Raw genomic sequence first — 12,607 nt, 5'->3', positions numbered from 1 at the left:
TTAAAACACCTCTTTAAACCAAACGGAAATTGCTTCTACCTTCAGAAACCAGAATGTCTTCTCAGGGACACAGATTAAAAAAATCCAGACCTTTACTTTCCTTCTTACAGCAATACTTCCAATTCTACACAAAAGCTTAATAGCTCACTCATGAACAACTGTCAATGGGGGGGTTAAAGTGTATGTAGCAGGATTCCATTGGCAGTGCAGAAGTTAAAGATACTTCAGGAAAAAGGAACAACCCTTTGTTGTAGGTGAGAGATTCTTGATTTACGATTAAATATATTTTGGAACGCAACAGCATTTATAGCAAACTTTTATTCAATAGTTTAAAAAGTGTATGGAAATTTTCATGAACAAAGATTTACTCAATGGAAAATACCTTCTTTTCCCCCTTAAAAAGTTCTGCAAGAACATCCATTAAAGGCATTTACCTACAGTAATCAGTTTTAAAATTCATGGGTACTTCTGGATTTTTTGGATACATATATACCATTTCCATAGTTAAGAAGCTATTGTCCTGAGCAGTGTATGAAAAGACATGGTTTAAACTACCTAGTTACAAAACATTTACACAATTGACAACAAGCACAAAACAATTATAGACTTTAAACATTTAATGTGCCTTTTCATCAAGGAAGGCGAATGATAACTGTAGGACTGCTTAACACTGTGAGTGTCAATTTAGTATCACACATTTAGATCTGCAGTACAAAGACACGCACAAAACACTTGTGTGGAGTACATTGTTAAAATAAACCAAGCTTGTATTCCATCATCATATGTGGTTCTCCCATAACTTCACTCTGTGAAGGATCTGCAAAAACCAAATTGATAGCATGAGGCTTTTACCAGGCTAAAGACCAAGTATATTTATGAACATGACCATGTATTTTTTCATTCTAATGCTTAGTGCAACAGCTTGTGGACTGTTTTGGGTTTTTTTTATAGTGTTGCACAATGCAGGTCTAACTCATAAGCCTCCCTCCAAAGCAGTAATCAGAAAACAAATACATCTATAGTAGAACAGTGTTTCATAAGGACCCACACACACTTCAAGTAAAACCAACCAATTCTACATAATAGCCTCCTATAGGCTGAGTGTCAAGGCTGATTGAATTTTGTGTTTAAGAAAACTCAAGTCTGACTGAAGCTTTTCCCCACAGGCACCCCACATCTCTTTCTAATGCAACTTCTCTGCACAATAGCTGGGCTCATACTCCTCCATTCTGTTAGTTGGGACACACTCATGGTTTCTCTTCTCCACCTAACCACCTAGTTTCACAGAAATTCTGTGCCCTTAAATACCTGACATCTCCTCCATTGTATGGGGTACGGTTGTTAGCCACCAAAGGTTATCAAGAAATGTGCAGAGGGCACAAGAGATACCAATGCTGATGGTACAAACTTCATTTCCATAAAAAAAATAAATCAATGCCAGAAAAAAAGATTGTGACTGCACTTCAGAAGAAATACACCTTTCTTTATGGGTGTATCAGAGTGTTTTCCTTCCATAAATACAGCGTATTAATGCCAGATTCCTCCACAGACACCAAAACTATCTAATCCAGCCCCAGCTGATAAATAGAACCTTATCAGAAACACTTCTGGCTCGCTCACTCCTCAGCACTCCGTATGTGACAGATTGTGAGCAATGGTAAATAACTAAATTCCTATCAATTACGTTTGACCTGGCTCTACCCTTGAATCACAATAACCTAAGATTCCTTCCCTTACTCCCTGTAAATCCATCCCAGAAAATTATCTCAGATTTACCTTATGCCTCTAGATTCCCACTTACCCCTCCATTATTTCCACCTTCCTGTCTCCCTGGCTCTTTCCATTCTCCAGTCCCACCGCAAAATACCCTCTGCCTCCTTCCACATCCTTAACTACCAGCTACAAAGAAATAATTTCTTTAAACTACTCTTCCAGGTTTATTCCATTCCACACATACCAGCTGTCAGTCAGTAGCCCACCACACAACTGCAAACTGTGGAGTTAATTTGAGGGAGCCTTCCCCTTGCCACATCTCTGGTTCATTAGTTTAGTACCTCTCCTCTAGCCTTTATTTTTAATTACAGAATTTGTAAAAACTTTGGATCTTTGTAACTTCCACCTGTCAAAATCTGCGTAAGTAGTTCAAAAGTTTCTGGGGAAACATGAATACAATCTAAGTGCACAATATTCTATTCCTTTAGAAACCCAGCCTACAAGCAAATACAGTCTTTAATATTTCAGAGTAATTTTCACACAACTAGCAGCTGAACCACACTTATTTCTCCTTCCCACAGTACTTCTTTGCCTTTAGGAGTTCATTTTTTTCTATTTTGTGCATTTAATTCTCCTATTCCATAGAGGCAAAGAACTTCTCAGTTCCCAAATTTTACTTTGAAATGTTTCTGTAACGTTCAAAACAGAATGTACTTACCATTAAGGATATCCTCAAAACCAATGGATTCATCATTTCCCCTCAGAGTATCCAGTGCTATGTTTGAGCTGTAAAGAAATGGGAGACGCTGGACCTGTAAAAAGACAAGAGTTCAAGACTCTGCAAGTCTGAAATTGAGGGCATTTATATTTGGATTTTTCAGTTGAAGTGACAGAGAAAAGCAACAGGCAAAGTCACTGCTTCCTTAAACAACAATGCAGCAAGAGAACTACTGGCACACACATAACAAAACCTACCTAACACCACCATCTTCTGTGGTTTACCTCCCTGTTTGGCAAAGATCAGCCTTTCACTAGATTTGTAGCTTTGACTGCACTGTAGCTACTACAGCAAATAAAAGAGTTTCAAAAAATGTAGGGTTTTTTTCTTCTCCTCTGTTCCCACAAAAAGCTGGGGAAGCTCACTGCAACAAACATCTACACCCTGAGGTCAGTATTGGGTGACTGACATAGTACAGTGTTTGGAAACCACATGCTAAGTTTGCTGCATCTCTGATCTAAGTCAGGAATATAAGTGAAGGAGCTATATTGATTTTCACATCTAATCAATTATTTTGCTGATCCCCACCAACTTAAGCTTCAAGTCAACTCCCAGTTACTTTCATTTTTCTGTACCCTTCACCCACAGTATTATTAAAAAAAAAATAAAAGAGGTACACACAGCATTCAGATCCTAAACATTCTGAGAATGGCCTATCTGTACTTACAATTGCATTCATAGCTAGTAGTGATGCTTCAGTTATACCATGAATGTATTTTACAACTATAAAATTATTTTTGTGTGTAACGAGATAGCTACATGATACATCAGAGATTTCCATAATCACTACTGGTATCACTGCCCGAAGTTCAAATAAACTATTGCAGTAAATATTTCAGAAAAGTGAAATAAAGCCACAAGAGAACTTGTGTTACCTAACATGAAGCTGGGAGTGAAAAACTTTCCAGTCCTGTATTTTTCCCACACATCCCCCAAGAATACCTGCAGAGAATACACTAGCAGAATATCCTCACCTGACTTATTTGCTGCCATGTGCTAACATAAATTAGGAAAAAAAATTTTCCTTACAAGACAGCACAGCTGAGATCAACAGATGTTTTCATACATCGTGACTTGCACACCTTCAGGACCAGTGATTTCTGCACCTCACTGTGCTTCAGTAGCACCTGATCCACTGGAAGGGAATATAAAATTGCTCTAACTCACTTGGAAAAACAACTCCTAATAGTTGTCAAACTATTGTTTGTCAATATAGTTGTCAAACAAACAAAAAAAAAGTTTAATGGGACCAATGAGTTTTCCGTATCTCCCAAGAGACAAAGTCAGTGTCCCTCCAGTTACCCTCCATCCTAGGAGATCAAAAGGAAAAGGAGACAGATTCAGCTTCCCAATTAAAGAGTTAAAACCTTTGAACCTAACTCCCTGTAGACCTCCCTGATCTTAGAAGAAAGGCTGCAGAACAAAGTAAGTACATAGCAAATTCCCTGCTTCAGGTTTCCTCTTTAGGTTACCTCTAAATCCACTCCCAAATCACTACCTGCTTCAGACCTAAGTCTTTTCCCTACACATGCAGGGATTCCTTCCCACAAAGGTCATACATTCCAGAGGAGAGTATTAATTCTAGGAGTTAACACTCAATTCCTCCTTTTCTCTAAAGGCTTAGAGGAAGCTAGTCCACAGAAAAGCTAGAGCAGTTAGAACTTCACCAAGTAATCAATAAAAGAAGAGCAGCCGAAAGGCTTTAGCATATTGATTGTTCTGGAAACTATTAACTGCAGTGTTTGGTTAGTTGGTTTTAATGAAAGCAGCCCAGTAGAACTTCTTTTGGAAACATAAGGTATTTCAACAAAGAAAGATGTCTCTCAAAGCATGTTCTGAGATAAAACATTTTTTTCAAGTGATTTAAGTTATACCTGTTGGATAAAAATGCCTACCTGTTTCACTGCTCGGAGCTCCATCTGCAGCTTTAAAGGTGCATGGAGTCCTTGAATGTTTCTCAACGTGGCAAAGTTTGTTTTATCTTGATTTAACTGGAACTATCACAAACAACATTGATTTTTATTTTAGAAAAAGGTACTTTCAAGTATAGCCATAGAAGAGATCTGTGGCATCCTACTTCAATACACATTAATTTTTTATGTAAAAATTCAATGATACCATCATATGTGTCTCAAATGTATACTAAAGAAAGTCATGCAGTAATATTTGTTTTATGAAACTGAAATTGCTTTTGGCTGGGTTTTATTGCAAATCAATAAGTAGCAATTTTATTTTGTTATTTGTGACAATCGGGACATGTACCACCACCAAGTGGTGTAGTTTTGCACTACTTTACATTACTACAGTATCGTCAGCACAAACTCAAGCCAAGTCTGGTTTAAACTGACCATTGTCAGCCATCAAAGACTCTACTTGAGAATGCTTGAAATATTTTTTTCATCAAGTAGGAAGACAGAGCACCACATATACTCCATACGACTCTGAAAAGCAAAAGAAAGCTCCTCATTTACCAGCTGCTCTAAAACTGAACAGCAAGACAATGAAAATTTAGTAGAGGGTTCTTTTAATGAAAAAGTGCTGGCTCATGAACACTGATGCATACAAAAGTAACTTAGGCTTAATGTTAAACTTAAGCTTGAGTAATCCAGTCTCAAAGTTGGCTTTTATAGTTAGTGACTGCATGCCTGTAATTTTGACACAATACCGTATCGTAAAGTAAAACAAAAAATACAAAACTTTATTTTAAAACCTGTACTTAATCTGCATAACAAAAGCTTACCAGTACAACAATATCATCCCATTTATGTGAAGGGATCTCAAAAATCAACAGGAAAATACAAGTCAAAGGCATAATGTGCATTTTCTTCATAACAACCTATACAGAATCTCTTCAGAAGTTAGCAGAAAATATTGTTTATGTCTCACCCAAAACTTACAATTCTGGTCACATCATTTTTTCCATTTCTTTTACCTTATAAAGGTGGGGGTCCTTATCTGGGTAGCAGAAATATTTGGTTTCTACTAGTGCTACCTGAATAACCTACCATTTATGGCAGTAAAAAACAACCATAACTTTCCTGGGCCAGGAAAATCTTTTCCTATTCAAATGTACATGAAAATAATTCTTAAGATAAACTTACAAAAAACCTAACCAAACAATAGGTGGAAAAAACAATTTAAAAGTTTCACAAGGTAATTCTTAGGGGATTACCTTGTGTATTTTCATTATTTCTGTGAATTTTTTTCTCTCTAGCATGTAATCTTTTAAATATGCAGGTTTTATACAGCAAGAAGAATTAAAAACTAAGCTATAGCAGCCAGTTGTAAAAACAGAGTAAATTGATCAACAAAGAGCTTGGAAACATTCATAAATAAGCTCGTTAAGTTGGTGTCACGTAACAACACACTTTTAACTCAAGACAGCACTAGCACTGGTTAGAATTAGAATACATTAGCCATTACATTCAGACCTTCTCATGCTGATTAGCTTAGCAATTTGGAACATTCTATCCAAATACTGCATTTGCCTCAGGACATGTTATTACATCAGATGATCTGTGCTAACAAAGTAGGCACCAGAGGTAAGTTCAATCATCTACTTCACCAAGGCTGTCAGTCTCGTCTCCCTTTACCTTCAACCTATGATCCACAGACCACTTAAGTGGTCCACAAGTGATGACTATCCTGGACAGATTGCATACGTTTACAACAAACTGTATGTATTAAATTTCTAAATGGGATCAAGTAATTTAATGAAAAATATTTATGCGTTCAGACTGAAAACAAAGATTATGGTAAACCTACAGACAAAATGGGAGGAACAGCCTTCCAGAAGTGACAGGTGTGCCTCCATCTAATTACAGAGGCTGCATACACAACTAGCTTAACTTTTAGATGACTAAACCTTAGTATGTGTATCGCTACTTGAAAGCCCACTCACATACTTGCAGAGAGTCACAAATGGGAGGTTAACATTAAACACATTTGCCAACAATGTTATTTAACTAAAATGTTACCATTGTTAAACATCTTTAATTTGTTAGAGTCAAGACCCTGTTCATTACTTGTTACTACAAAAAGCAGACCAGGTAACCACATCGTTAATTTAAAACATAACAGCTAAGAGTGAAGACAGCTAAATTTGATGCTACACTTACATTTTTTTCTGACAGCTCCAGTGGGTGGGTGGGCAACAATTCATTTTTCACACTAGTAAAGCTAGAAATACAAGTTAGAAAAATGGAACTTCAAATTAATCAGGTTACCGTTTTTTAAGCTGCATTCCAAAACTAATCTCAGATACAAACATCAACGCAGAGACACACAACTATGAAAAAAAAAAGCAGCTTAATACTGAAGCAATGAATAAGACCTAACCACTGCACTACCAGAATAAAAAGAATTTAAATTTCAGGCATCCTTTTCAATGTCTGACAAAACAAAATGACAGGTTTTTTTCTTTGACCCTCTTCAGAAATAGAAAAAAAAAAATCAATAAATGAAAACATCATAGATATAATTGTGGCCCAGCTACCTGGTATCTGATTTTAGAAGTCTCCAAGCTTTTGCACTGAATATTGTATATACAAAAATGAGGGGGGGAAGGTATTACCTGCATTTTAAACTCCGTGAACTTCTTTTGGATTCATTATCCAAGACATGCATGCAATTTCGCACTCATGTAAAATGGCAAAACTGAAACCCATTATTTTTATTATATTAACTTTACTTTTTGTACCAATGCTGAAATTCATCATTTCCCACAGTGCTATGGCACACTCAATTTACATGTATATTAAAACCAGCATATAGTTTAGTTATTAATACTTTACTATCTCTTTTCTAAAGAGCCATATCACACAGGTAAAAGTCCACTAATGTCATCTACTTCAAGTGACACTTCACAGAAAATTCATGTTTGAAAGACAATACAATTAAATACATGCACTTTAGGCTTTAGCAATACAATTGCCACCAACCTTCTTTAAAGGCAACATTTAACACATACTTTCTTCCTATATCTGAAGTTCAACATTGGCTATGGCACAATTCAACAAGAACAAGTAAAGCATACCCTCTACGCAGAAGATCAGGGCCTTCAAGTAGTCCTGAAGCAGAGAATTCAGTGATGGGGATACTATCCTTCAGCAGAGAAGCAGCACCTCTGGAATTCTGGAATAAAAAAAATGGGAGGCTTACTTGAACAGAAGCAGATCCCTTCTGTACAGGCTATTAGGCCAGACAAATGAAACAAAGTGCTCAAAGGCTCCTTAAACTGCTCACGTACAAACCCTAGACTTTAGAGTCTCATTGAAAAAAAACAAACCAAAACAATCAAAACACAAACCCCCCACTGAATCAGAATTCTTTCAGAGTCTTATAACAGTCACAGGTACTGGTAATGCATTTCTTGGATCTGGCTGAAACACTTAAATTTGCAATTCCTCCTTGTTCATTCCTGTCCTGGGCTGCAGGGATGGAAAAGGAAGATGGCAGGTCATGCTCAGCTGACAGGACAGAAAGGAACATGATTGAGCATTCCTTCATTTACTTCAAACACAATCAAGTAAAATCAAATCAATTTTATCCATAGTTTAAGGCTAGCATAAAGAGGACAAGGTGTATTCAAGCGACCTAGTATGCCAGTTAAATGAAAGAGCAAGGGAAAAACAGTAACTTAGCAGAAGACCAGAAAAAACACCTCCACAGACTAAGTAAAGCCATCTTAACTCAGACCACTGAATTCATGCTACTGTGCCTGATTTTATTGAAGTGATTTTAGTTTACACAAATTGCTCCAATAGGCCAATGTAAAATAAATTCTGGAAGGTGACAGTGATGAGCTGTTCAGTGGAGGAGTTTCCTCCAGCAGCACTGTCAGAGGCAACAGAAAATTCATGCTTACAGTTAAGGTCTTTTGTATTAATGTGTTAACTGTCCATAACTTAACAGCTATTAGAAAACCCCAAAATACCTGTTATTATGTACATATAAAACACCTACTAACTAATGTGCTCAACACTAACCAGACCTTTCTAAGATGGCTGTAAGTGAAAGCATTAAAGAGATGCATTACTTGGAAGATATGACAAGAGGGAAGATCAAAGTGAAGTTAAAGGTAAGGAAAAAAACCACAGAATACTCCCAAAAAGTAACACTTTCAAGCCACACCAGTGCCCATGCCGTCTTCGGTGGTCACACCACTGCTGTCCGCCACAGAGGACCAAGGCACGACCTCCTCCCGCCGCGCTGGCTGCGGCACCGAGAGACTGGGGGCTACCAGGGGTTAACCAGGGGGCCTCAGCCTCCCCATCCCACCCCACTCCCAGAGCAAGGGCTTTACCCACAACCACGCACCCCTCAGGCCGCCTCGGCCTAGAGCGCTCACGAACGCCTGGTAGAGACCAGCCGGCACTGGGCCAGACGAGGGACACCGGGCCCCCGGGGCGGGCGGGCGCCCCCCATGGCCACACCAGACCCCATGACTCAGCACGGCCCCAGCATCCCTCACCCAACGGCCGCCACCCCCGAGGGGCCACCAGCCAGGTGGGGGGGGGGGGGGGGAAGGAGGTGGGGGTCAGACAGACGGGCCCACCCGTCCCGTTCCAACCCCGGCGCAAGAGCGACCCCCACCAGCCCCACCGCAGGCCCGCACTCACCATCTTGAGCCCTCACGCACAGCCGCTTCCGGCCCCCCACCGCCTCACTTCCGCCCCGCCCCCGGCGCGCTGCGTCAGACGCAAGGAGGGAACAGCGCCCCCTCGGCGGCAGGCCTGGCGGGGGCGGGGCCTGGCGGGGGCGGGGCCACGGCTGCCCTGAAGGGCGCGGTGGGCGGTAGCAGCGTCGCGTTGGGGTCCCTGTGCTCTGGCTGGGGTCCTGCCCCGGCTCGTCTGCTGCTGGGGCCGCTGCCTGCGCAGCAACCGCCGTGTTCCTGCATGTTGGCCAAAGCTACCTGTCTCGGCAGTGCCCTGCCCCCGGTGGGAGCCGCAGCGGGCCGGGTGTCGGGTGGGGGCAGCTTCTCCAGGCTCCACCCGCCCCCTCCCAGCGGGCCGCGGGCGGCAGAAAGTGGCGAGCTCGGGTGACCCTAGCAGCGCCGCTGGGCTGAGAGGGGGTGGTGAGGATGTCAGGGCTTGGCATGCTGGGCCTGCCACGGGGCCCACCGGGGACCTCAGGCGGCCCCCGGGGCCCCGAGCTATCGGTGGCCAACGGGGATGGGCCTGCAGCACGTTAATGTTTGGAAACAAGTTTTGGGAGTGGTGGATAAATCCTGTGTTGGTGGGCAAGTGTCAACAGCCACCATAGCGGTGTGGTGACAGAATCAATACTAGCTTGCACTTATAGAATGCTGAAAGGCTTTCTGAGAATCATGAGAAAGTTTTCCACAGTTTTTGATGTGTAGCTCCAGCTGTGTGGCTGGCGTATCTGTTTTACGTATTTCTCCTCTGACCTGTAGCTCATCCAACTCTTTAAGATTTTGCCCCAGATTGGCCTGGTGCTATGAATTTAATTTGGCAATTAAACACCACAGCTTGTGCAAAAAGCAATATTAAAATGGGAATTTTATGCATGTTTTAATGGCACATGTTTGGAAAATACATGAAAAGATTCATATGCTTCAAACTGTTTTCCTCTTTCTTGAGCAACATCAATTCACAACTTAAAAAAAAAAAAAAATGTTCTCAACCAAAGTTCTGGCCCTTTGTATTCACATCTTAGGCTTAAAGCAAAGACTTCAAAAGCATGAGAATGGAGGACTGGGGGGTTTAAATCATTTTTAGGAAAACGGGTACCACAAAGGTTTCTCTGATCTTATAATGGGTACTGGGTTATTGTGGTGCTGGATCCATTATTATAGAATAGATGTGAATACAAAAAACAAATCCAGTTCCTGTTTAACTGCAGCTTACAGAAAAAGCTAGGTTTGTCACTAAATGTATTTATTTATTGACTGAGTTTGTTGGTCAGGATATGACTGTAGAGATGAAACATCTAACTTTCAAAGTCATTCTTGCAGGACACAGACAGGATGCAATCACTCCATGTACATTTTTGACATCACTGCAATCGACAGTCTAGGCTGCATAACATAAAAGAACATACATTGCAAGAAAGCTCTGGTTTTCCTTTAAAGGCTTTCACTCTAGGGAAAACTTCCAGACATAAACACATATCGCACACACATTTTTCTCATCAAATTACCAAGTATTTTAAATTGCAGCAAGGCTTGTTTTCTTTCACAACTAGCTTTGTTTTAATGATCTTACAGCGAGTATCTCAACGGTGGATGATCGGAGTAGTATCTCATTCCTCTCTGCAGCTCGGCTGCAGGTTAATAGGACTTCCATGAGCAACTGTTGGGCTGACCTGACCTTTGATCAGAAATGAGAGCATGTGGTGGGCGATGAGTGCTTCAACTGCTCAGCAGCAGTAAGTATGGCTGCCCTTTGGGTTGCAGGTGGTTTCATGGCTGCCCCCAGCACCATGCTCACCAGAGTGGAGACAGGAGCCCACAGGCGCTGCGCCAGGCAGGCACAGCAGCCCCAGCACGCAGGATCCTGCGTGCCGGAGCCTGCCCTGCCTGCCGGGGGGTTGCTGGTCTGAATAGTCTGTCTGAAGGCATCTTCCAGGCCAATGATAACAGGGTAGAAAGTGAGATGCAGTGCCTGTGGTTGCTAAAGAGGCTGTTCTTGGATGTGGACACTTTTCAAAGAGCATGTGGACATACTCTTCAGAGTACGAGGGCACTCAAAAATCAATGTGAAAATAACTGCTGCTCCTCTAAATGAGTACTTCTGTAAAGATAGGGAGATGAATTTCATATGTTGCTTTTAAAGATAACCAACCTGCAAATTATTATTTTTTTAAGAACAATTTTTTCATCATTTTGTGTAGAGAAGGTCTGAAATGTATGAATGTTTAAATATTTGTTGGATGTTTTTTACCTCAGCATTTTTGGAATGTCAAATCTGGGTTTCTTGGTTTAGCTGGGGGACTTCACTGAGGTTTCAAGCAATCTTTAGATCATGGATTCTTTTATCTTTTAGGAATGAGGAAAGTGTTTACTCTTTGAAAAAAACCCCATACTCTTTCAAATGCTCTTTTAGAAGTTAAATCGGTATTAACAAACATTAAACCTCATTAAACAAAGTTTTAGACAGCCTGACTCAAAGCAAATTCCTGTTTCAATTACTTAGCTTTTTCTTGCCTGAATCCCAGCATGGCGTGATTTCATGAGAGGTCTGTACATTTCCCATTGAAGCCCTGGGGAGAGACTTACCCAGTGAACTCAAAATTTGCCATGACAGAGGCACAACATGGCTGGCAGGGCAAAGGCTGGCACATACCAGCCTCTTCTGCCCATGGAAGAGAAGATCTACAGAAGCCAGGGGAACTCTACTGCTGTGTTAAAGCAGTTTTTGAGCTAATATATCCTACCTTTCCACTACATTAAATGGTACTTTTTACTTCTATTCCCAGAGCTTTTTTGTGTATAGAGGGATGGAAAATAGAAATACCCATTGATTTACACCATCAGTCCTACTTAATAATAGCAAAAGGGATATGTTGTCCAAGGAAACTTGCCTTTGTATCCACCATTTTTAATACTGATGCAGCTTTGTCGCTTTTCAGAATATAATTCCTTTGACCTATCAGTGGGCAATCTGTTCTGAGTACGTGAACCTCTATCAAAAGAAAACTTTTATCCTGTGGGACTGGGAAACTCTTTCACTGGTTTCTGTCAACAGCCAGTTATAACCTGTTAAAGTGAAAGTACTTTTTATTTGTTTTTAATCAAATCAAATAAACACATTTTCTTTGATCTTTAAGAAGCCCTTTCTTGTTAACTTGCTTTATACTTTTATGTTTTGGCATTCATTGTAAATCTAATTATTTAAAAAGTTATTTTGTTTTAAATTATTAAACCTTTTCTGAATTTAAGATAAACAGGGGCATGTTTTGTTAAAGATTAAAAATAAATTTCACACAAAACTGCAAAACGTAGCAAAGATAATACTGTGTAGGCGTCAGAGTGTTCCAAAACAAGACTCTCTAGGGGCTCTTCTGAACACACGGCTACGTTAAAACCGTGTTCTGAAAAGGCTCAGGAAACCCCTGACTCTAACCCACCCTTTCCTGAAGCTGGTGAAAGTATTT

At 40.5% G+C, this 12,607-nt stretch overlaps 1 protein-coding gene across 1 annotated transcript; it reads right to left on the bottom strand.

Moving 5' to 3' along the window:
• Positions 1-299: 299 nt before the first annotated feature.
• POMP (proteasome maturation protein) lies at positions 300-9,248 on the bottom strand. Its single transcript, XM_080376464.1, has 6 exons — positions 9,112-9,248; positions 7,527-7,624; positions 6,610-6,670; positions 4,387-4,488; positions 2,432-2,525; positions 300-817 (listed from the first exon to the last, which is right to left on the bottom strand). Exons 1-6 carry the CDS (start codon positions 9,112-9,114, stop codon positions 750-752), a joined length of 426 nt encoding a protein of 141 aa, XP_080232590.1. The 5' UTR covers positions 9,115-9,248; the 3' UTR covers positions 300-749.
• Between the last annotated feature and the right edge of the window lie 3,359 nt (positions 9,249-12,607).

The sequence above is a fragment of the Falco punctatus genome, assembly GCF_963210335.1.
Source record: "Falco punctatus genome assembly, chromosome: 2".
NCBI lineage: Eukaryota > Metazoa > Chordata > Aves > Falconiformes > Falconidae > Falco > Falco punctatus.
The sequence above is the reverse complement of the archived record's forward strand: the minus strand, read 5'-3'. Positions and strand labels throughout refer to the sequence as shown.